The following is a 21,099-nucleotide window of genomic DNA, read 5'->3' as shown; positions in this document are numbered from 1 at the left end:
AAGGTACTAGTTAAACAATTGGATAATATCTTGGCTGCTGTACATGATGTGCTTAATGAAAGGTAAGTAACTAATAATGGTTAAATTTGAAAAACTTAAGGTAAATTTTTCGAAATTATTAAACAAGAAGATAAACCCATTGGTTTTATATATGAACATCTCGTTTTAACGTTTCACTGGGTTCTGTTGTCATCTTTATCTGTTAAAGTATTTATATGTTAATTACCATTGAATACAAATGGAATCCTTGAAAGGGAATACCATTTTTTAAAAATTTGTCAACATGACTGAATAATGAATTGCACATTGCCTTGTAGCATGACATAAAGTCTTTATGTGGGCATGAATGAATGTGATTAACGTTTGTAAACTGGAGAATATTGAAACTGCTTAGGGAGCAGAGGTGAAAGGGACCTGCCTTCTTTGGGCATCAGTAGATTCAGACCATCTAGTTTGCATGGTTGCTGGGGATCTCTACAGCGTGCAGTTGTTTCTTCATATGGCGATTTCTAAAGAATCGTAATGTTGGAAAGCACCCAGAAAGTCATCTCAGCAGGTCAAGAGCCTTACTGCTTTTTGACGGTTTTATTTTATGTAGTTACTTATTATACTTAAATCAGCGGTTGCATTTAACTGTTACAGTTAACAGTCCTTACATATTGAACATTATTATTACATAGTATGGAATTGTAGTATTTTATCTGATCATTCGTTGCTGCCCTTTTCTGTGAATCCTTTAATGGCGCTTGAGGTTGAATTTGAAGTCTGAATTTTAGTATTTTTTGGTATTTACTTACTGTTTATTAAGTAATTGATTATATAAAAGAAAGTCCAATGTCCAACAAAGATACTTCTGGGCATTGCAGGAGAGAGAATAGACAATATTTAAAGTGAATAAAATCTCAAGCTTTTGGGTAGTTTGAATAGAAAATTTAAAACATCATTTAAGATTTTTTTTGGTAAGATGTGTCATTACTGTCATCTTTGAAAGCTTAAGCTTTTTGTGTGTTTTGTTTTGTTTGCATTGAAATAAACGCAGTAGCAAATTGCTTCAGGAGTTGAGACAGGAGGGAGCTTGCTGTCTTGGCCTTCTTTGTGCTTCTCTGAGCTATGAAGCTGAGAAGATCTTCAAATGGATTTTTAGCAAATTTAGCTCATCTGCCAAAGATGAAGTTAAACTCCTCTACTTATGTGCCACCTACAAAGCACTAGAGACTGTAGGAGAAAAGAAAGCCTTTTCATCTGTCATGCAGGTAAGAATAGGGGGGGAGGGACTGATGGTGTGCTGGGAAAGAAAATGGCCCTTAACCCACGTTCTTGGAGGGGAGCTTAAAGAAGGAAACTCAGAATAGGGGTACTTACTGGTAGTAAATATGATGTAAATAAAATTCCTCTTTCTGAATTTGAGTAAATGATACACATCAGTGGTAAATTTAAAATAAGTTTTTTAGAAGCTTTCCTTTGAATTTGCTTAATCCTGGAGTCATTTGCAGATTTGAAAATAGGAACTCCATGAGGAGAGCTGGATGGGAGGGGGCTTCACATTTTTCAAGGGAGAAAAAAATGCTGAACATCAGGACTTATTCTAAGCCTTTTAGGTTTGATAGTGTGTCAAAAATTCTTATTCTAGGTGATATAAAACAATTGTGTATAAATGAATGTCAGCCCTACTTGATTCTATTCTGCCTTTTTTTCAAAATGCATTTTTCCTTGATTATAGAGGTATGGAAAAAAATTTGGAAAAGATTAATAAAATTATCTGTAACTAAACAACACCAGATTGAGCTTATTCTGCATACAGTTTTTATATTATGAACATTTCTCCAAATGTTTATTTTGAAAATTTTCGAATCCACAGGAAAACAGACTTTACCTAGATTTTTCACTTATGAACATTTTGCTACAGTTATTTCATTTCTACTCATATGTACACTTGTTTATTGAACTGTTGGAAAATGAATTACACACATCATGACAGTTCACTCCATAGTGCTTCAACATGCATCTCCTAAGAATAGGCTATTCTATATGACAATAATGTAATCATACCTAAGAGAATTAATTTTATTACTTAATACAATCCATATTCAGATTTCCACAGTTACCTCGAAGATATCTTTTATATCTTTAATCTCTCAATAAGAACAGTTCTCTACCTTTTTGTCTCCCTTATTTTGTAAAATGCTTACTTTCCGGGTTGTCTGATTGTTTCTTCCCGATGAGATTTGGTTTAGACATTTTGGTCACCAGTACCTCAGAGTAAGTTCATACTTATTGTTATGTCACACCATCGGGCACATAGCTTCAGGCTGTCAGTCTCCAAGATGAGGAGTTTGATCACTTGGTTGAGTTGATGACCACCAGATCTTTCCATTGTGAAGGCTTATTTTTCTCATTTTGTAGATATTAATCTGAGCATGATACCATGTGACCTTCTGAATATCCTGTATTTTAGTAATATTTCACTCTGGTTTTAGCATCTATTTTGGATTGTTTTGGATTGTAACATTGGCTGTTCCAATAGTGGGTTCTGATTCTAGCATTTCTTCTATATTTATGACATACTCTTGGAAAGAAGAACTTTCCTTTTTAGGAAAACAGTGGTTATTAACAGCTACAAAAATTTCTATCATTGGTATGCCATATATTTATTTTAAAATATATATATGTAGTAGTAATGTGAGCTTGCATGTCATTCATGAGTTAGGGCCATGCTAATTTTCTCTTAAGTCATTCCAGTTTGAAGCCAAGTACTAATATTTTAAAGCTAAAACAGTACAAAATTTGTTCTGTATTTTGATTTGGAAAGTAATTGTGGTATTTTAAAAATAGTCCTAACCTCATCTTAGTTTTTGTATTTGAAATTTAATCACATTCCATGTTATTAAAGAGAGCACTTAGTCTAATGTTTACATGCTAGTTAGAAATAATGTTAACAGACATTAAAGAAGAGAGAAAGAGTATTTGTTTTCAGCCTAATTTCTTAGTGGAATGAAATGTTTTCAACTTTTTTGAACTAAAACTATAGAATTTATTTTCTTTGTGTCAGAATCAGATTCGGGTATCGTCACTATTAAATAATGAATCTAATTTGCTTTTCTTTCTGTTTTGTTGAATGTTCATGATTTGTAACTTTTATTTTTTAGCTTGTAATGACCAGCCTGCAGTCCATTCTTGAAAATGTGGATACACCAGAATTACTTTGCAAATGTGTTAAGTGCATTCTTTTGGTAGCTCGATGTTACCCTCATATTTTCAGCACTAATTTTAGGGTGAGTTTCCCAACTCCGTCTTTTCAGATGATTGGACGAGGGATTGGTTGCATGTATGAGGACCTGGGGATTCCGAAAACAAAGCTGCTGCTCCTTTGAGTATAATCAATGATGTTTGAGGGTCCAGGATTGAAAGGTGCAGCACTATTAATAAAAAAAAAAATACTGTCTGTGTTTTCTGACACGAATGCCTTGAGATATTTTAAAAAGTGTCTATCATTTCATCACTGTCAATAAATGAAGTTCCATTATTCTCCTGGCATGCCCCTCCCTTTCCTAAGTTAGTATAACATCAAGTAGGTATGGAACGTAGATGCCGTTTCTAGAATCTCTTACTCTGAAATGGTCCACAGGTAGAATGGCAATAAGACCTTGAAATGCTTAGTGCCCTTCTCTTTGTCTCCATCCAGGATACAGTTGATATCTTAGTTGGATGGCATATAGATCATACTCAGAAACCTTCACTCACACAGCAGGTGTCTGGTAAGTCATTCAGCAAATCCCCGTCATATAAATATTGTGGGAAGGAGCACTAGTCTTTCAAAGACCAGCTGTTAAAACTATTTCTTTGATGATGCGAGAAAAATAACTTTCACAGAAATATTTCGTTATAAATGAACATTACTCGTTAGCTAAATTTATCTTTTCAAAAGAATGTTGTATACTTTGCGGTGGAGAGGGAGAGTACAAGTACAGATTGTAATGTTCCAGTGAGAAATTGAAAGGACTTAACTAAATTATTTGTGGCAAAAAATAAAAAAAATAAATAAAATAAGTTATTTGTGGCATGTGCTGGTAAGGGGAGATATTGCAGTGGTCATACCTTGAAATGTAATCTGGAAGATTCTAGATATTTGTGATTTGTGTTTTTTTAAAATTTTTAATTAATCAAACAAATGGATTAATTTGGAGAATTGTCATAAATGATAAAACATTTTCTTACTGAGTTCAGTGAATGACTAGCATAACTCGTTTGTACATTTCAGCCTGTTCCAGGTGCTATAGTTTCTCTTAGCTTATTTGGTGCAATAAACTTCTGAAAATAAGATATGCAGGTGAGAGTGGTTCTGTGCCATTTCCACTGGGGAGATGAGTGCACACCTTGGCTAGGTGTGGCCCTGGAGTAAGTAGATAACCAGACTGGTGGCTGGTAGAGTGTGGCACTTTAGTCTAAGCCATTTTAATTTCTGGAGGACGTTCATTTTTGTAGCATTAAAAGAGACATTAGTTAATCACAATCAGCACTTTTAACAGGTAGTGAGTGGTCTTAGTTTTATGATATATAGGGCATGTTTTAAGAGTGGGCAACTTGAAAACCAGATACCTTTTAGAATAAGGCACTTAAATATATTTTTAACTTAGATTCTTTGCTTTTTCTACTCATCGCAATTTCTTCTATGATTCTTAGGGTGGTTGCAGAGCCTGGAGCCTTTTTGGGTGGCTGATCTTGCATTTTCTACCACTCTCCTTGGTCAGTTTCTAGAGGACATGGAGGCATATGCTGAGGTGCGTATAGAGAAAGCTCAGCTCTTTCCTGAAATTTCAGTTAAGAAAGCAAAACAACATTAAAAAATTTTTCAGATGTTTTTAAGTTACCAGAATTACCGGAGAGACTGAAAGAATTATTGAGGATATCTTATTTCCGCAGCTAACTTTGCAAAGCTTGAAATGATCTTGATAGCTGTAGTTTTCTGAAGACATTTTCTGTAGTTTACTCTTATTTTCCGTTACCAAAATAGTCTTAAAAAGCAAGGTGAATTATTGTGTAAAAGCTTCTGACGCCTTTCCTCTTGCATGTATTGAGGATTTCGGGTCAGACTTTGGAGGACAAGACTTGGTTTCCGCCAACTTTCACGGTGCACGAGTACGCGAGGCCACTTCGAGGGTGCTGCCAAAGTCTCTGCTAGTAGTTCTCAGCTTTTCTGGCCCCACTGTCATGGCTTAAAACTGCCGTCTCCTGTCGAAATCCCTTTCTGTTTTTCCCCTATTCAGGTCTGCCATGATTCTTGTTGGGTGTTCAAGACTCCCATAAAGATTTAGCTTCATTTTTTCTTCATATCTTGGCTACCTCTCGCCAACAAGCATTCACTACTTTTAGTTATACATAAGTCTTTTTGCTTCCTTTCAGAAAAAAGCCAGGGAATATTTTGCTTCCATACCTAGAACGTCTTTTTCCCTAGCCCACCTTTAAAGCCGATCTGCTTCTCTGAAGCCATCTATTCTAGTTTGTAGAGACTTCCCCTTGGTGTCCGTAAGATCTAATTCTCTTCCATTATTTCGGCATTTAATTATATGTAGGTTTATATTGGTTCTAGTATCCCATTTTTGGCTAATCTTTTTCTTTTGAGTATATCTTATTTCCACAACTCGATTATAAATCTGTAAACAAGATCTTAAAAAATTTAAATCCGCCCCCCACCCCCATTCTTTGTGTAAAATGTTGGTGTGGAGTGCTTGTTACTGAGTTGAGTGGTTCATAGAATACCTGAAATGAGATTTTGGCAAAAACCAGTTCAAGAATGGCAAAAGTTTCTGGCTCCATTTATAACTATATATAACTGTAGTATACGTACTAGAATTTCTTTTTAACCAATCCCTATCTGATTTGGCACAAGAGATTATTTCCTTAATCTACTTAGGTTAATATTTAATAGAAGTAAAATGCACTTTTATGTTTAGATGCATGCTTCCTTTTTTCATAGTCGCAAATTTGTCTTTATTTGTAAAAATCGATTATAAAGTTAATTCTGCAGTGGCCTGCTTAATAAGAATGCTGTGACTTCACATCTAGGACCTCAGCCATGTGGCCTCTGGGGAGTCAGTGGATGAAGACGTACCTCCTCCGTCAGTGTCACTACCGAAGCTGGCGGCGCTTCTCCGGGTGTTCAGCACTGTGGTGAGGAGCATTGGGGAGCGCTTCAGCCCCATTCGGGGCCCTCCGATCACCGAGGCGTACGTGACGGATGTAAGTGTCTTCCCAGGCATCATTCAAAAGCAAAATGGTTTTGTATTGTACACGCTTCTCTTTACCTGGTTAACTGTCATTAACCCTTCTTTTGTTGAGCATGTATAGATCTGGCTACTTTCTGAAATAGCCAGGAAAGTTGGGAATCCTGTTGTACCCTATCCTCCTATTTCTCCCTTTCCCCCATGAAAAAAAAAGCCACTCTGAATTTTAAAATGTCCATGAACTTTTCTCTTAGGAGAGCCTTCATAGATTTTTGTTTTTAAACATACATTAAAAACCTTCTTCTTTTGTTTTTTGATAATAATATTTTGCTTTTAAATTTTTGAGTCTCCTTTTAGGTTTTTAACCTATTAAGAATAACACACTATAGGGAAAGCCTCAAAAAGTAATTTTCTGTGAGCATGACAGGATGAAACAACTTGATAGCCTGACATCAAAGGATAGAAAGATATAAGGACTTAAAATGTATAGTAATCTGAGTCCAGTTATAACAGGTAGCTAGAGTATCACACTCCTGCACCACAACATCAACTGCACTATATTACGGTGTGGTGAGTGGTTCAGCGTAGTAGACGTGAGAAATGAATGCCCGTCATTACACTCTGCTCGAATATGAGGGGAGAAGCACGTGTGACACAGAAGAGATTTCATCTAAATGATTAAAATTGTACTGTTAGGACAAAACTCTAGCTTTTTTACGAGCGTTTATTTTTGTTGAACATGTTGCTAGATAAAATAGAATATTATATCTGTAATTCTGGGAAGTTAATTGTATATTTGAGCAGAAATGTCAGATCTTGAAGATAATTAAAAGCAGCAGGGTGATGTTTTAAACCTGATCAAAATGGTTTAATATCTTTTTGTTTCATTTTTACTGTTTCAAAGGTTTTTGTCTGATGACTGTCAGTGTTGAAATAAAGGCAGTTAACTGAGGATAGTTACATTTTAAGTATATTCATTTATGATGGTCATTTAGGCCTTGGCCAGAAAGTCGTTCAGGTCTTTTTAACCTATACATAGGTTTTTTAAACCTATACGCAGTCACCGTTTAATATTACAGAGATGTTTTGGAAATAACCTTTGTGTCAATTGTTCTCTTTTCCCCAAGCTCTTTTTATTAGAAATTTAGTACGTTAATATTGACTATTACAGTTTAGTGGGACTTTTGATTGGAAATTGTACGGTTTTATAATCATATAGGTATTACATGCTGTGAATGAGAATACCTTTCTTTTAAAAGAAGCCGTTCTTATATGGACTTTTATAAGCTAAAAGTGACTTGGATGCTTAGTTTTAAAAGACTGATTGCCAAAAGCCCAAGTGCTAGATTATAGAAAGTTACTCTGATTGCAGATTATTTCCATGCTGTTACTGTTTGAGTTCTGGGATATTTCATGATTATAAAAGTTCTGAGCTCCATCCATTTAGTGACTTTGGGGCCATAGGAAATGGGTAAAATGGAAATAAGGGATGGCAAATTCCGTTTCCTGTCACAATAGTACTTTAGAATTTTTAAGGCAAGATCGTTTTCATGTACTGTACCAACGATACCCTTATTATTCAACCTCTGAGAACTAGAACATAAGAGCCTACTGACAAGGCAGGCAGTTAATGTTCAGTTGAAACTGCATTAAATAGAAAATGCGTTTTTGCTCCATGGAAGCATGTGAATTTTTTTAAAAAGCTGCTTGTTTTCCCCATTTGCAGGTTCTGTACAGAGTAATGAGATGTGTGACGGCTGCAAACCAAGTGTTTTTTTCTGAGGCTGTGTTGACAGCTGCTAATGAGTGTGTTGGTGTTTTGCTCGGCAGCTTGGATCCTAGCATGACTATACATTGTGACATGGTCATTACATATGGATTAGATCAACTGGAGAATTGCCAGACTTGTGGTACAGATTATATCATCTCAGTCTTGAATTTACTCACATTGGTATGTGAATTCTTTTTTGTTGCTTTTTAATATGTTGGTTTATTCAGGCCCTTAAATTTAAATCGAGTTGGAAGAAATTAAGGTCTTGGTTGTTTTAAGAGTTTTTTCGAGCACATTAGTCTTATTTATATAATCTAGTTTGCTTTTGCTCTAGTATCTATTTACTTTTAGTGTTTGATAGCTCATCTCAGTGTAGATGTACTTGTTTTTTGTCGCTTTTTTTGGTTGAAGCATCATCCTTCATGCGAGACTAATACTTCTGATAAGCACTTCATAAAAGAAGGAGCTGGATAGCTATTTTGAAAGCCCCTGTTATGTTTTGTTTTCCATATGAAACTTCTTTTACAGTTTTTATTCTTAACCATAAATATTCTCCTTCCCTTCTACCTTTTGTTGTGGACATTTTTAAGCATACTAAAAAAATAGAATAATATAATGAATCTCAGAATACTTAATACTTAGTTTCTATGATTAGAAACACATGGTCCATATGGTTTCGTCTAGGCCTTAGACTCTGCCTCCTCCTCGCTGTCCCTACATCCCCCACTGGATTATTATAAAGCAAATTCTACATGACTTTCTGCAGAACGTTCATACCTCCCCAAACCAATGTAAAAAAATGCCTGCGTGTAAGTTTAAATACATATATCCTATTTAGGTATCTAACTATTTTTAAATGTTACGGTGTTAAGGCCTTAAAATATAGCTTATATATATAATTAATGGACTGTTTTTCAGAGCAGTTTTTTGGTTTACAGGAAAATGGAGCAGAAAGTAGAGTTTTCATATACTCTCTTCTCCCGTAGTTTTTCCCTTTTGTTAACTTCTTGCTCTGGTGTGTTAAAGTTATTATAATTGATGAGCCAGATTGACATATTATTATTAACTAAAGTCCATGGTTCACTCTCCGTTTCGTACATTCTGTGGGTTTTGACAAATGCGTAGTGCCGTGTATTTACCATTACAGTATCAGACAGAATAGTTGCACTGCCCTAAAAATCCCATGTGCTCTACCTGCTCCTTCTCTCCCTCCTTCCCCTCAAGCCCCATGACAACCACTGATCCTTTTACCGTTTCCATAGTTTTGTGTTTTCCAGAGTTCATAGTTGGAATCCTTGTAGTATGTAGGGTTTTCACATTGCCTTCTTTCACTTAGCAATGTGCATTTAAGGTTCTTTGATGTTTTGTGACTTGATTGCTCATTTAAAAAAATTTCATTCTTTTAGATTGTTGAACAGATAAATACAAAACTGCCATCATCATTTGTAGAAAAAATGTTTATACCGTCATCTAAACTACTGTTTTTGCGTTATCATAAAGAAAAAGAGGTAAGTGCTATGTTGAAGAGTTGGACATATGTTGCTTAGTAGGCCATGTAAATGAAATTGAATGAAATGATAAATGTTTGATTTAGAATATAGTGATTATAATGATTCTAACTTGATATCTGTTGATTATCACTGTACACTTTGATGAATGATGTGCCAGATACTCGTTTCAGATTTTCATCATTTGTTTTTATTAAATTTGTTCAGAAGTACGCTAAATGAAATTTCATCATTAGTTTCTCAGTCAACCCCATGTCTAAACCATAACAGACTTTCTAAAGTATATGTGGGAAAACCAATCTTAATAAGTTGCTGTTCGTTTATGTGTTTTGACACTGGCTGTTTTTAAAAAATGGCCTTTTAAGAAATTTTATATCTCCAGTTTTAATTTAGAGTTTCCTTTCTCTGTAATAAAGCTTTACAGATTTAAAAAAGCTTACTGAAAAAAAATTTAAAAAAATGAAGACTTACTGATGTGTGTAGGTTGGTTTTTTTAGGACTCAAGATTTTAGTGTTCTGTACAGTCAGTTTATCCATATTAAGTTGATTTGCAACATTACTATTATGCAGATAGTAATTTATTTTCCATATAATTATAGAAGATTTATTTTCCATTTAATTATCACTTTCCAAAATTCTCTTTTTAAGGTCGTTGCTGTAGCCCATGCTGTTTATCAAGCAGTGCTCAGCCTGAAGAATATTCCCGTTTTGGAGACTGCTTATAAATTAATTTTGGGAGAAATGACTTGTGCCCTAAACAACCTGCTGCATAGTCTGCAACTTCCTGATGCCTGTTCTGAAATAAAACATGAGGCTTTTAAGAATCATGTATTCAATGTAGACAATGCAAAATTTGTAGTTATATTTGACCTCAGTGCCCTGACTACAATCGGAAATGCCAAAAACTCATTAATTGGGGTGAGTCTTCACTTAGTTTTACCCTCTTCTCATTGCATGTTCATGTATTTCATTACAATCACGTCAGTACATCTACAGAATCCCTGTAGAACAAATGGTCATATTTAGGACATTCCCGGATAATGAAAATTAACAGGAATATTTTCTTGCCATTATGTTTAGATCTCTCCTTCTTTTCATGACAATCTTTGATAAGCTTTTTAAATATTTGTTTTATTTTAAAGAAAATGTCTTTTATGAATTTCTTATATTTACTTTAACATGCTTCTAGAAAATTTTCACAGCTCAGATTTGCATAGTTCTTTTAATATGCAACCCCTTCTTTCCCTGGTACTTTTCCTTTCTCTTCACTAAAGCTAGTGCTTATGCATGGTTTTACTTTTTGACTGTCCACTTCCTGGGAACATTCATATAGCCTCTCTTTGGGAAAAAAATAAATAAAGATTTCCTTCCTTTAAGAAATTCGAAGGGACCCTGTTTTTGATTTATAATTATTGCTGTGGTTTGTATATTTCTCCCTTCCATTGGATCTTGCAGGATTGAAAAATAGTATTTCTAACAAAAAGTAATGGCATATAACTAAGGGATAATGTTTTCTAAGAGATAAGGGAGGGAAAAGTCAACTTTGATGTTTAGACTTGTATGCTCTCTCCCATGTTGTTAGATCAGATTGCCTTGCGTCCCTCCATGGCTGTCCTCCCCCTCACCGCTCCTTATGGCTTATATTGGAAGGCCGCCATAGACTCTTCTTTCTTTCCACTCTAAAGTCTGATTTTTGAAGACTTCATGTGGCTTTCGGATTTGAGGAGGTTTATGTCTTATGCTCTGGAAACTAGGAGAGGGTAAGGGTGGGCAGTCAGGTGGAATGGAGTGTCAGAAACAGCTTAGAGTGGCAGGATGAGCCCTTTTCTCATTGGACTGGGCGCTTTGCCATTTGCAGTGTATGGAATATTGAGGAAGCATGATCTGCTGCCCTGGAGGGTACAAAGGGCTTTGTTTAGGCCAGGGATTAGCAAACTACAGCCCACGGGCCAAATCCTGCTCATTGCCTGTTCCCTCTCTCTTGTTTTCTCTCTCTCTCTCTCTCTGAAAAACACTTTTATTGAGATATAATTTACATATCATAAAATTCTCATTTAAAACATACAATTCAGCGATTTATAGTCTATTCACAGAATGCAGCCATCACCAAATATTACTTATTTTTTAAAGAAAGTTCTACTGGGACACAGCCATTCTCATTCGTATTTTTTGTCTATGGCTGTTTTCTCACTGCATTAGAGTTAAAGAATTGGACATGGCAACAGGTGTGTCATGTGGCCCACAAAGTCTAAGATACTCTCTTGTCTTCAGAAATAGTGTTTGCCACTCTCTTGTTTAGTGCTGGGTTTTAAAATTTGAATATTTTAATTTTATAGAATGTATAGACATACTTTATTTAGAAAGATAAACTCTCTACGCTCATATATGTGTTAGAAGAGCCAAACATTTACTATTTACTCTCTCTTGTACGTCGTCAGATGTGGGCGCTGTCTCCAACTGTCTTCGCACTCCTGAGTAGGAATCTGATGACCGTGCACGGTGACCTGGCTGTTCACTTCCCCGCCATTCAGTATGCAGTGCTCTACACTCTGTATTCTCATTGTACCAGGTACTTTTTCAACTATTTAAGAAAAAAAAAAAATTTTTTTTTTTTGTTTTTTTTTATTTTTTCAAGGGGAAGATGAGCTCTTTAAAGTACAGATTTTTAAGAATATGTGTTGATTTTAACTCTGGGGTGGCTTTTTTAAAAAAAAAAAAAAAAAAAAAGCTGAAAAGGCAATCCGAACTTCGTCTTCCAGGCACGATCACTTTATATCTAGCAGCCTTAGTTCTTCGTCCCCGTCTTTGTTCGATGGCGCCGTGATTAGTACCGTAACTACAGCTACAAAAAAACATTTCTCAATTATCTTAAATCTCCTGGGAATATTGCTAAAGAAGGATAACCTTAACCAGGACACAAGGTAACAAGAATGTTTTATATTAACATTTCCTAAAACTTTTATTAATTTGGCTTCATAATTTGAGAATAAGAAATGATGAAGATTATCTTATTTGAAGAGGCAAGTACAGCCACTTTTATGAAACGCTTGACGATTTGGTTTTATTGTCTAATGTAGGATTTCTTGTTTTTTCTCAAAAGAATGATATGACCCCTCTCCGCAATGTTTTATGGAAGAATGAATCTGTGGAGATTTTTAAAACATTCTTTGCTACAATTTATTCTAGTTTAGGAGATTTTCTTAAAAAGCATGCAATTTTTGACAAAGTAATTTCCATCATTTAAATTTTTGTTTCTTATTGATTGAGATATTTAAAAAACCAAAAGAAAACTAATATGTAAGAAGAGTAGATTTTTAAAGTTGATTTTCTTTCTTTTTAATGTACAATCAACTGTATGTTTTGTGTTTCAGGAAGCTGTTAATGACTTGGGCTTTGGAAGTGGCAGTTTTAATGAAGAAGTCTGAAACATACGCACCTTTATTCTCTCTCCCATCTTTCCATAAATTTTGCAAAGGCCTTTTAGCCAACAGTAAGATTCTGTGATTCTTTAATTTTATTAACTCTTAAAAAGGGACCTTTGGTAATGGGAGAAAGATAGTCACTTGAGTACTTTTCATGACCTCAGATATATAATCTCTATTTTAATGACTAATGCATAATCTGTCTTAATTTTTTTCGCTCTTAGGATATGAAAACTAAGTAGTTTTAAGTGATTGTCACATTTTAAAACTTACGTGAATGTTTATATGTTTCATAAATTTTTAAAATTTCCCTCAGAAAAAGGTTTGGGTGAAGCCTCGTCACTTTGAGTGGATTTTATTCAATGTATCATTTTCCCAAACCTTACTGCCAGTGAGAATTCCCGGCAGCACCTACTCCACAGTAGACTCTCAACTGTCGAAGGAATGAATGGATTCAGAAGATTATGACATACTGGCATGTGAACTCTTGGCAAGCCGAAAGTAACTGTCTTTTAATTTTTAATAGCTCTTGTGGAGGATGTGAATATCTGTCTGCAGGCCTGCAGCAGTCTGCATGCTTTGTCCTCTTCCCTGCCGGACGATCTTTTACAGAGGTAGGGACTGCGGAGCCTGTCTCTTGATCCTGGCCCTCATAACTTGGAAATATTACCACACTTGATTTATCTGTTTCATTTTGTCGTAGGTGTGTTGATGTTTGCCGTGTTCAACTAGTCCACAGTGGGACTCGTATCCGACAGGCTTTTGGGAAGCTGCTGAAGTCTATTCCTTTAGACGTTGTCCTGAGGTATGACGGCTGTATTGGGGCAGAGGCATTCCACCGTGTTTTTACTGCCTTGATTAGTTTAGGAGAAGACACATCTATTAGAGCACCGGTCCCCAACCTTTTTGGCATCAGGGCCCGGGGCTCCTATGAGAATCTAATGCCCGATGATGTGAGGTGGAGCTGAGGTGGTGATGCTGGCGCTGGGGAGCGGCTACGGATGAAGCTTTGCTGGCTCAGCTGCCGCTCACCTCCTGCTGTGCGACCTGGTTCCTAACAGACCACAGACTGATACTGGTACACGGAACAGAGATTGGGGACGCCTATGTTAGTGAATTAATGTCACATCTTGAATGGTGCTTCTCAGTGATTGAAGAGAGAAGTTCACAATAATTACTACAGAGTAATTCATGTAGAGCCAAAATGTGCTTCTTCGTTGTTCAGTTATTCGAAAAACCAAACTCTGATCCTTTACTGGTTTTGATTAAGTTAATTTGGCAGCTTTAAGAACCTGAGATTTCGAAGTCGTGTCTATTTTAAAGCCTCAATTTTTTACTTCCAGATTTAGTTAGTAAGGAAATGACCCATTTATAGTATGTACTAACCTTTTAACTAAAACATTTTGATGACAATGACTTTATTTTCTTTCTGCAGCAATAACAATCACACAGAAATTCAAGAAATTTCTTTAGCATTGAGAAGTCACATGAGTAAAGCACCAAGTAACACATTCCATCCACAAGATTTCTCTGATGTTATTAGTTTTATTTTATATGGAAACTCCCATAGGACAGGGTAAGACATTTGACTCTTTCCTGGGGAAAAGTAACTTGGATATACTTGAATATCTTGACCCTACACCTGCTTTTGAGGAAAGGATATGTCAGGGATGGCGGAGTAGAAAGTAACATTCTTCTCAAATGGGCTATTTTCGTGTTTAGTAGGAAGCATTGCTTTGAAGATAGCGTCTGAAGGAAGAAAAAATGGCCTTTGAAATTGAGTGGTGAAATGTGGTTGACAGTTAACAATCTGACCTAGCCATCAGTGCTTCGGGGAGGGGCCTGGGGGCAGACATTCTGGAGATGCTCAGTTGCAGCAAGTGTTTTATTCTGATAGCCATTTACCCTAATGATCCATCCACACAGAAGCCCATCTTGTTTTAGCTGTGAAAGACTTCCTCACCGTGCGAGGTGGGGGTATAGTGCTTCCCAGTTTCACAGGTTTTGCCTTTCGGGACTAGGAAAAGTTATAGTCTCCTACTCCCATTCTCCTTGCAGTTTTTTTACTATTAGTAAAATGAAGTTGTCATTGTCTGTTAAATATGAAACTGCTTTTCCCAGGAAGGACAATTGGTTAGAAAGATTGTTCTATAGCTGCCAGAGACTGGACAAGCGCGACCAATCAACAATTCCCCGCAATCTCCTAAAGACAGACGCTGTCCTGTGGCAGTGGGCGATTTGGGAGGCAGCACAGTTCACTGTCCTTTCCAAGCTGAGAACCCCGCTGGGCAGAGCACAGGACACCTTCCAGACAATCGAAGGTAAGCGGCTCTGTGCACTGGATGTGCATGCTTTCAAGTCTTATATTAAGAAATTTATCTTTGTTAAAAAAAATTTGAGATTATGTGATTTTTTTTCTTTAATGCTTTACCAGACGGCCTTTATATATGTTTGTTAGAATAAGGTTTTGTTGACTAATTCTATTGGCAACAACGTGGTTGTCTGTTTTTGTTCAAAAACTTAGGGGATTTGTGTGGAGAAAACATTTTTCCCCTTAAAATGAAAGATCTTTCATGTGGAGAATTTTGTTTTTAAGTGATGGATTTATAGAAGTTCCTTGATAAATGAATTTGTGAAATTATCTCTAAGAACTTCTAGAATTTTTTAAGATTGCTTTTAAATTTTGGGGGATTGTCTTTGCTTCTAGGTATCATTAGAAGTCTCGCAGCTCACACATTAAACCCCGATCAAGATGTGAGTCAGTGGACAACAGCAGACAATGATGAAGGCCACAGTAGCAACCAGCTTAGGCTTGTTCTTCTTCTACAGTATCTGGAAAATCTGGAGAAGTTAATGTATAATGCATATGAGGGATGTGCCAATGCATTGACATCACCTCCCAAGGTTGGTTTCAGTGGGCTCTGTGTTGCATTGTAGCAGTTTCGTACTTGAACCTGGCAGTGTGTGCAGAGTTGAAATCACAGACTCGTATATTTGCTCGAGACGTCTGTACCTATAATTTGAACCTACTTTCTCTTTATTCTAAAGGTCATTAGGACTTTTTTCCATACCAATCGACAAACTTGTCAAGACTGGCTGACTCGGATCCGACTCTCCATCATGAGGGTTGGACTGTTGGCAGGCCAGCCTGCTGTGACTGTGAGACATGGCTTTGACTTGCTTACAGAGATGAAGACCAATCTATCTCAGGTAAAGTAGTGTGTTTGGAGTTAATTTTAAGTCTGTTGATCAGCAAAGCTCAGGGTTAATTCCTTTGCTATGATTTAATTTATGGGTAAAAGAAATTAAAACTTTTATTCATTTTCAAAGCTTTCGATCCAGTATTTTATACAAGCAATAACTTCTAAAGTCACCTAATCATATTTTGTGCTTAGAACATGTATTACTTATGTTTAAGGGGTGGAACATTAAAGATAGTTTTAGGAAATTTATCTATGGAAGAAATCATTTTTATAATAATTTATGATTGTATAATGTATAGGAAAGTATAACTTATGCAGAAGTGTATAATAATAATTAATGTATGGGAAAGTGCTGGCTTGTAAGTGGGCTCAGTAAATAACTGGAATCCAAAAATAGTAAATGTTTACTAATAAAGGTAATGTTAATAGGCAGTATTCAAAGATATGAAATTATCTTTTAATTCATGTTTGTTTATATTTAATTTTTGTTTTGTATTTATGTCATGTGTTACTCCTACAGATGCCACAGTTTGAATGGGTAATATTTTGCTTTGTAAAGGCTAACAGCCGTATGCTGTTAAGGTTCTGTCAGTCACCTTTTGTAGCAACACTACACCTAACATTTTCAGCATTCTGAGCTAACTAATGTAATAGCATTGTCATAAACATAATTGGTAGGTACATTTGACTTTACATAGGGTTAGATTGTGATCAGTAGTTGTAAATTTAGAAGAGATTTGAATTTGAATGATGTTCATTTCTGTGGTTAATTTTTCCGAATGCCATTTTCAGGGAAATGAATTGGAAGTAACCATTATGATGGTGGTAGAAGCGCTGTGTGAACTTCATTGTCCTGAAGCTATACAGGGAATTGCTGTCTGGTCGTCATCCGTTGTTGGGAAAAATCTTCTCTGGATTAACTCAGTGGCCCAACAGGCTGAAGGGAGGTAAATCGGAAGGAGGATAATGGGTGATAGAATTTCTTTATGTTTATGTTTAAATCTTTTGTATTACTGGCTAACATTATAGTTAAATGTTAAAACAGCTTGCTTTGTTCAATTTCAGCAGTTGGTCACGTGGTTTTGCTTTTTCCATTGGACAATATTTTAAAAAATACTTTGCCATGTTAAGTATTCTACGACATGGTATTTAATGACACAGTTGTATTTATTTGTGAGTGTACCAGAATTTAATATCCCTCATTGTTGGACAGTAAGGTTGTTTCTCATGTTTTTTACTGATCTTAATGTATGGTGGTGCATAGTTCTTTGCTCATAGCCGTGATTACTTTTGTTGAATTCATTCCTGCAAGTCGATTTACTAGAAGAAAGGCTATAGCCCTTAAGACTTATGATATATACTGTTGCTAAGTTACCCAACAGAAAAGATAGTTCAGTTTAAATCCACAACAAGAGAGTCATCGCTTCTCCTCACCTTCGTGAATACTGAGGGTCACTGAGAAACAACCCTGCCATCGTCATTCGTGAAAGCATTTTATTTTATACTGCGTTATTAAGAATTAATAGTAGAACTTTCTTAATATGTTTACACTGACCATTTGCGATTTTTGAAAACACAGATTAAGTGTTCATGGTCTCGTTTTTTCCTTTATTGATCTGTGAGACTTTAATATACACCAAGATTGTTGATGCTATCTAATTTCTTGATTTGTAATTTGTTTTTATAGTTGATGGAGCTTTTTTGATACCCAGAAGTTTCAAATTATTATCCCATTAGAGCTATTACTTTGCAGGTTCTTGTCTTGTATTTATTCTTCTACTTAGCCTTTGCACACATTGAGATCAAAAACTTACCCCAGTGTTTTCTGTGAGTTATTTTATACTGTCTTGTTTTAGCATTTAATAACCTAATTTATTTTCATTCGTTGTAAGGAAGAGATCTAGTTTTGTGCACCCCCAACTCCGTGCAAAATAATTAACTCATTGTCTAGCTCAGTTTATTAATTCATTTTTTCTATTTTTTTAAATGAAATATGTGGATAACTTAAAAATAAGACTGTCTCAATTTGCATTGAAGGTTTGAAAAGGCCTCTGTGGAGTACCAGGAGCATCTGTGTGCCATGACAGGCGTCGATTGCTGCATCTCTGGCTTCGACAAGTCTGTTCTCACGTTGGCCAATGCTGGGCGAAACAGCGCCAGCCCCAAACATGCTCTGAACGGTGAGCATTCAGCATTTAAATAAAAAGTTGTTATTAAATCGTTTGTACTAATGATCTTACATAGTATTTTTAGGTTTCTGTGTTCTTTGAAATTTTTTTAACTGCTATGGCTCTTGCTCGCTCGCTCGCGCGCGCGCGCTCTCTCTCTCTCTCTCGCTCTCTCTTCCCCTCTACTCACTCCCCCGCCTCCTATAATATTTTCACTCAGGTGACTCCAGAAAAACAGTGCTGTCCAAAACACCTGACTCTTCCCCTGAGGTTATAAATTATTTGGGAAACAAGGCATGCGAGTGCTACATATCGATTGCCGACTGGGCCGCTGTGCAGGAATGGCAGAATGCCATCCACGACCTGAAGAAGAGTACGAGCAGCACTTCCCTCAACCTCAAAGCCGATTTCAACTACATAAAGTAAGGCCGTGTTTTCAGTTACAAGTTACACTTAACCCTGTTAAACAAATTTTCAGTAACTTCTAAAGGCTTCTTTTATGGCCAAAAAATATTAAAATTGGTCATATCTAGTATTGCAAGATGGTCGTAATTCTAATAATACTACATTCTAAAAATGACTACAGTGAAACCAACGTGAGATGAGTGGAGAGTATTCATGCTGTGGGAAAACATGCTCATAACTGTTGAGACAGTCATGGCATTGATTCTCAGAGCCTGTTCTAAAATCAAAATGAAGACGCAGTCATCCCCCCTTATCCACGGGGGATACTTTCCAAGACCCCCAGTGGGTGCCCGAAACTGGGTGGGACCAAACCTTGTACATACTATGCTTTTTTCTCCTATACATACGCTGCTGTGATAAAAGTAAGGTAGGCACAGGAGGAGATAACAATACATCAAATAGAGCAAACGAACCATTGTGACAGTTACGTGAATGTGATGTCTCTCTCGCTGTGTCTCCCTGTCTCTCTCATAACCAATATGAAAACCGGTTGGTAACTGAGACGGCTAAGCGACTGACGTGCAGGTAGCATGTACGGTGAAGATGCACTGGACAAAAGGGTGATCCTCACCCTGAGCAGGACGACGTGAGGTTTCATCATGCTGTTCAGAACAGTGCACAGTTAAAACTTATGGGTTCTTTCTGGAACTTTTCATAAAACATTTTCTGACTGCTGTTTACCATGGGTAACTAAAACTGCAGATAAGGGGGGCTTCTGTAAAGAGAAGTTTGTCACTGCTTTATTTAGAAAGGTTCACATTTGATGGCTTTGTTTCTAGATTAGATTTGAATACAGTGAGCGCCCAGTTAGCGTATTTAGAAACAGACTTTTCAGCATAGCGTATAACAAAACCAATTTTACCATAGTCTAATTGATATTAACAAGAGTTAAGTTCCTGTGTCATATTTCTGGTTACAAAGACATCACCAAACTTCTCAATAAAGACCCCAAACAGTTCTAGTAGTAAACATTGAAATATATGTGAGCTACACATACATTTAAGAAAGATTAGTAAAAACAAATAAAAAGTAATAAAACAAGTGAAGTGTGAAAAGGACTTTGACTCCTCATGGGATAGAAAGAACGTCTGTGGCATTTGATCGTCTTAGTGGTCCACTCTGCTGTGTCATGAAGAGACTGGAAGTGTGGAGGGCGGGGGCGGGGGCGGAAGCGGAAGCATACAGACCATTGATGTGTGGGCAAAGGTAGAGGGAGGAGAAAACATGCTATAAATTGAAGTAGGACCACTCAGAACAATGAGTCACGTTTAAGGTGCATACGGAACATGCAGATAAGATTCTTTAGTATGCAGTTAAGAATTGGATTTGGAGCTAAAGAGAAAAGTCGAAGTTAGAGATTTGGGAATCATTAGAATATAGGCGATAATTAAAGGCCTGCTTTCTTTTCACGCTCCATTCTCCGGAGCCTTCGTAAGGCGCCAAATCACAGATAAGGCTCTGGAGAAGAGTGAGTGAAAAGGAAGGAGGGCCAAGGTCAGAATCCTTTTGAGCATCTGTTGAGGGATGGGAGCAGGAGCCATTGAAGAAAACACAAGGACCCTGAGGAAGGAAGTGCTGGAAATGTTGGAGAGCCAGGGGGCTCCGGAGACGCTCCCAGGAAGGGCTCCGAAGAGGAGGAGGAGAAGCTCAGCCCGACCACCGATTAGTGGAGGAGAAACTGGAAAGTGAAAAACTGTAGTTGGGTTCATTGGGTAGTGAGTTTTTCTTGGAGTCAAGGAGAGGAAGCTGTGGCTGGAGGAGAATATTGTGTTTTTATTTTAAATATTGGTGAGATTAAGTGTTCTTTTAGACCCCCGCGGGGGGCGGGAGGAGCTAATAGAACACAGAAGTTATAGAACTGGGATGGAGACCATTGATCGCAGGATTAACTGGATCCCACCTTTTCTGTGCCTCAAGGAAAGCAGTCGAAGTTCCATTTAGACCGTCTTGGGAGTGGGTGGTGGGTTGGCCTGAGGAGGCAGGCAGTAGCTAAAAGTATGCGGGCATGTAGAGCACAGTGGGCGCAGAGGGGACCTGCCACTGGAGGAGACTTAGGCCTTGTAGTGGCAGAGGGGGTAAGTGGGTGGGTCTCCCAGCCTCCACAGTTCATCGGTGCCCAGTAATTACAGCTCACCTGCGCTGCCAGTGGTTGCATTGATCCAGGCTTGGGGCAGTCAAGTGATGGTACAGTCAGGTGATGTCCATTTCTGGTGCTGGATTCAGACACAGATGTAAGGGAGGCGACAAAGTGAGGGCGACAGGAAAAAATGAGAGATTAATGGAAAAAACTGACAAACTGGTAAGTCGTCTGATGAGAGAGCAACTGTGATGGGGAAGGGAA

The 21,099-nt window shown here is 37.0% G+C and overlaps 1 protein-coding gene across 3 annotated transcripts in view; it reads left to right on the top strand.

The window, feature by feature from the left end:
• The window catches only part of LOC105303741 (serine/threonine-protein kinase SMG1), a 73,955-nt gene that overhangs the window by 26,916 nt on the left and 25,940 nt on the right, over positions 1 to 21,099 (top strand). For all 3 annotated transcript variants that reach the window (XM_023521753.1, XM_023521754.1, XM_023521755.1), the window contains exons 5-25: positions 4 to 62; positions 1,040 to 1,253; positions 3,147 to 3,272; positions 3,683 to 3,755; positions 4,681 to 4,778; positions 6,064 to 6,237; positions 7,948 to 8,172; positions 9,399 to 9,500; positions 10,149 to 10,418; positions 11,939 to 12,069; positions 12,260 to 12,421; positions 12,872 to 12,990; positions 13,449 to 13,536; positions 13,626 to 13,727; positions 14,358 to 14,498; positions 15,044 to 15,243; positions 15,630 to 15,826; positions 15,971 to 16,132; positions 16,918 to 17,072; positions 18,163 to 18,305; positions 18,514 to 18,715. In XM_023521753.1, the coding sequence (XP_023377521.1) occupies positions 4 to 62; positions 1,040 to 1,253; positions 3,147 to 3,272; positions 3,683 to 3,755; positions 4,681 to 4,778; positions 6,064 to 6,237; positions 7,948 to 8,172; positions 9,399 to 9,500; positions 10,149 to 10,418; positions 11,939 to 12,069; positions 12,260 to 12,421; positions 12,872 to 12,990; positions 13,449 to 13,536; positions 13,626 to 13,727; positions 14,358 to 14,498; positions 15,044 to 15,243; positions 15,630 to 15,826; positions 15,971 to 16,132; positions 16,918 to 17,072; positions 18,163 to 18,305; positions 18,514 to 18,715 (3,143 nt within the window). The remainder of the gene's footprint in view (positions 1 to 3; positions 63 to 1,039; positions 1,254 to 3,146; positions 3,273 to 3,682; positions 3,756 to 4,680; positions 4,779 to 6,063; positions 6,238 to 7,947; positions 8,173 to 9,398; positions 9,501 to 10,148; positions 10,419 to 11,938; positions 12,070 to 12,259; positions 12,422 to 12,871; positions 12,991 to 13,448; positions 13,537 to 13,625; positions 13,728 to 14,357; positions 14,499 to 15,043; positions 15,244 to 15,629; positions 15,827 to 15,970; positions 16,133 to 16,917; positions 17,073 to 18,162; positions 18,306 to 18,513; positions 18,716 to 21,099) is intronic.

The sequence above is a fragment of the Pteropus vampyrus genome, unplaced genomic scaffold, assembly GCF_000151845.1.
Source record: "Pteropus vampyrus isolate Shadow unplaced genomic scaffold, Pvam_2.0 Scaffold314, whole genome shotgun sequence".
Taxonomy (NCBI): Eukaryota; Metazoa; Chordata; class Mammalia; order Chiroptera; family Pteropodidae; genus Pteropus; species Pteropus vampyrus.
Note: the sequence above shows the minus strand (reverse complement) of the source record. Positions and strands in the feature narration are given on the sequence as shown.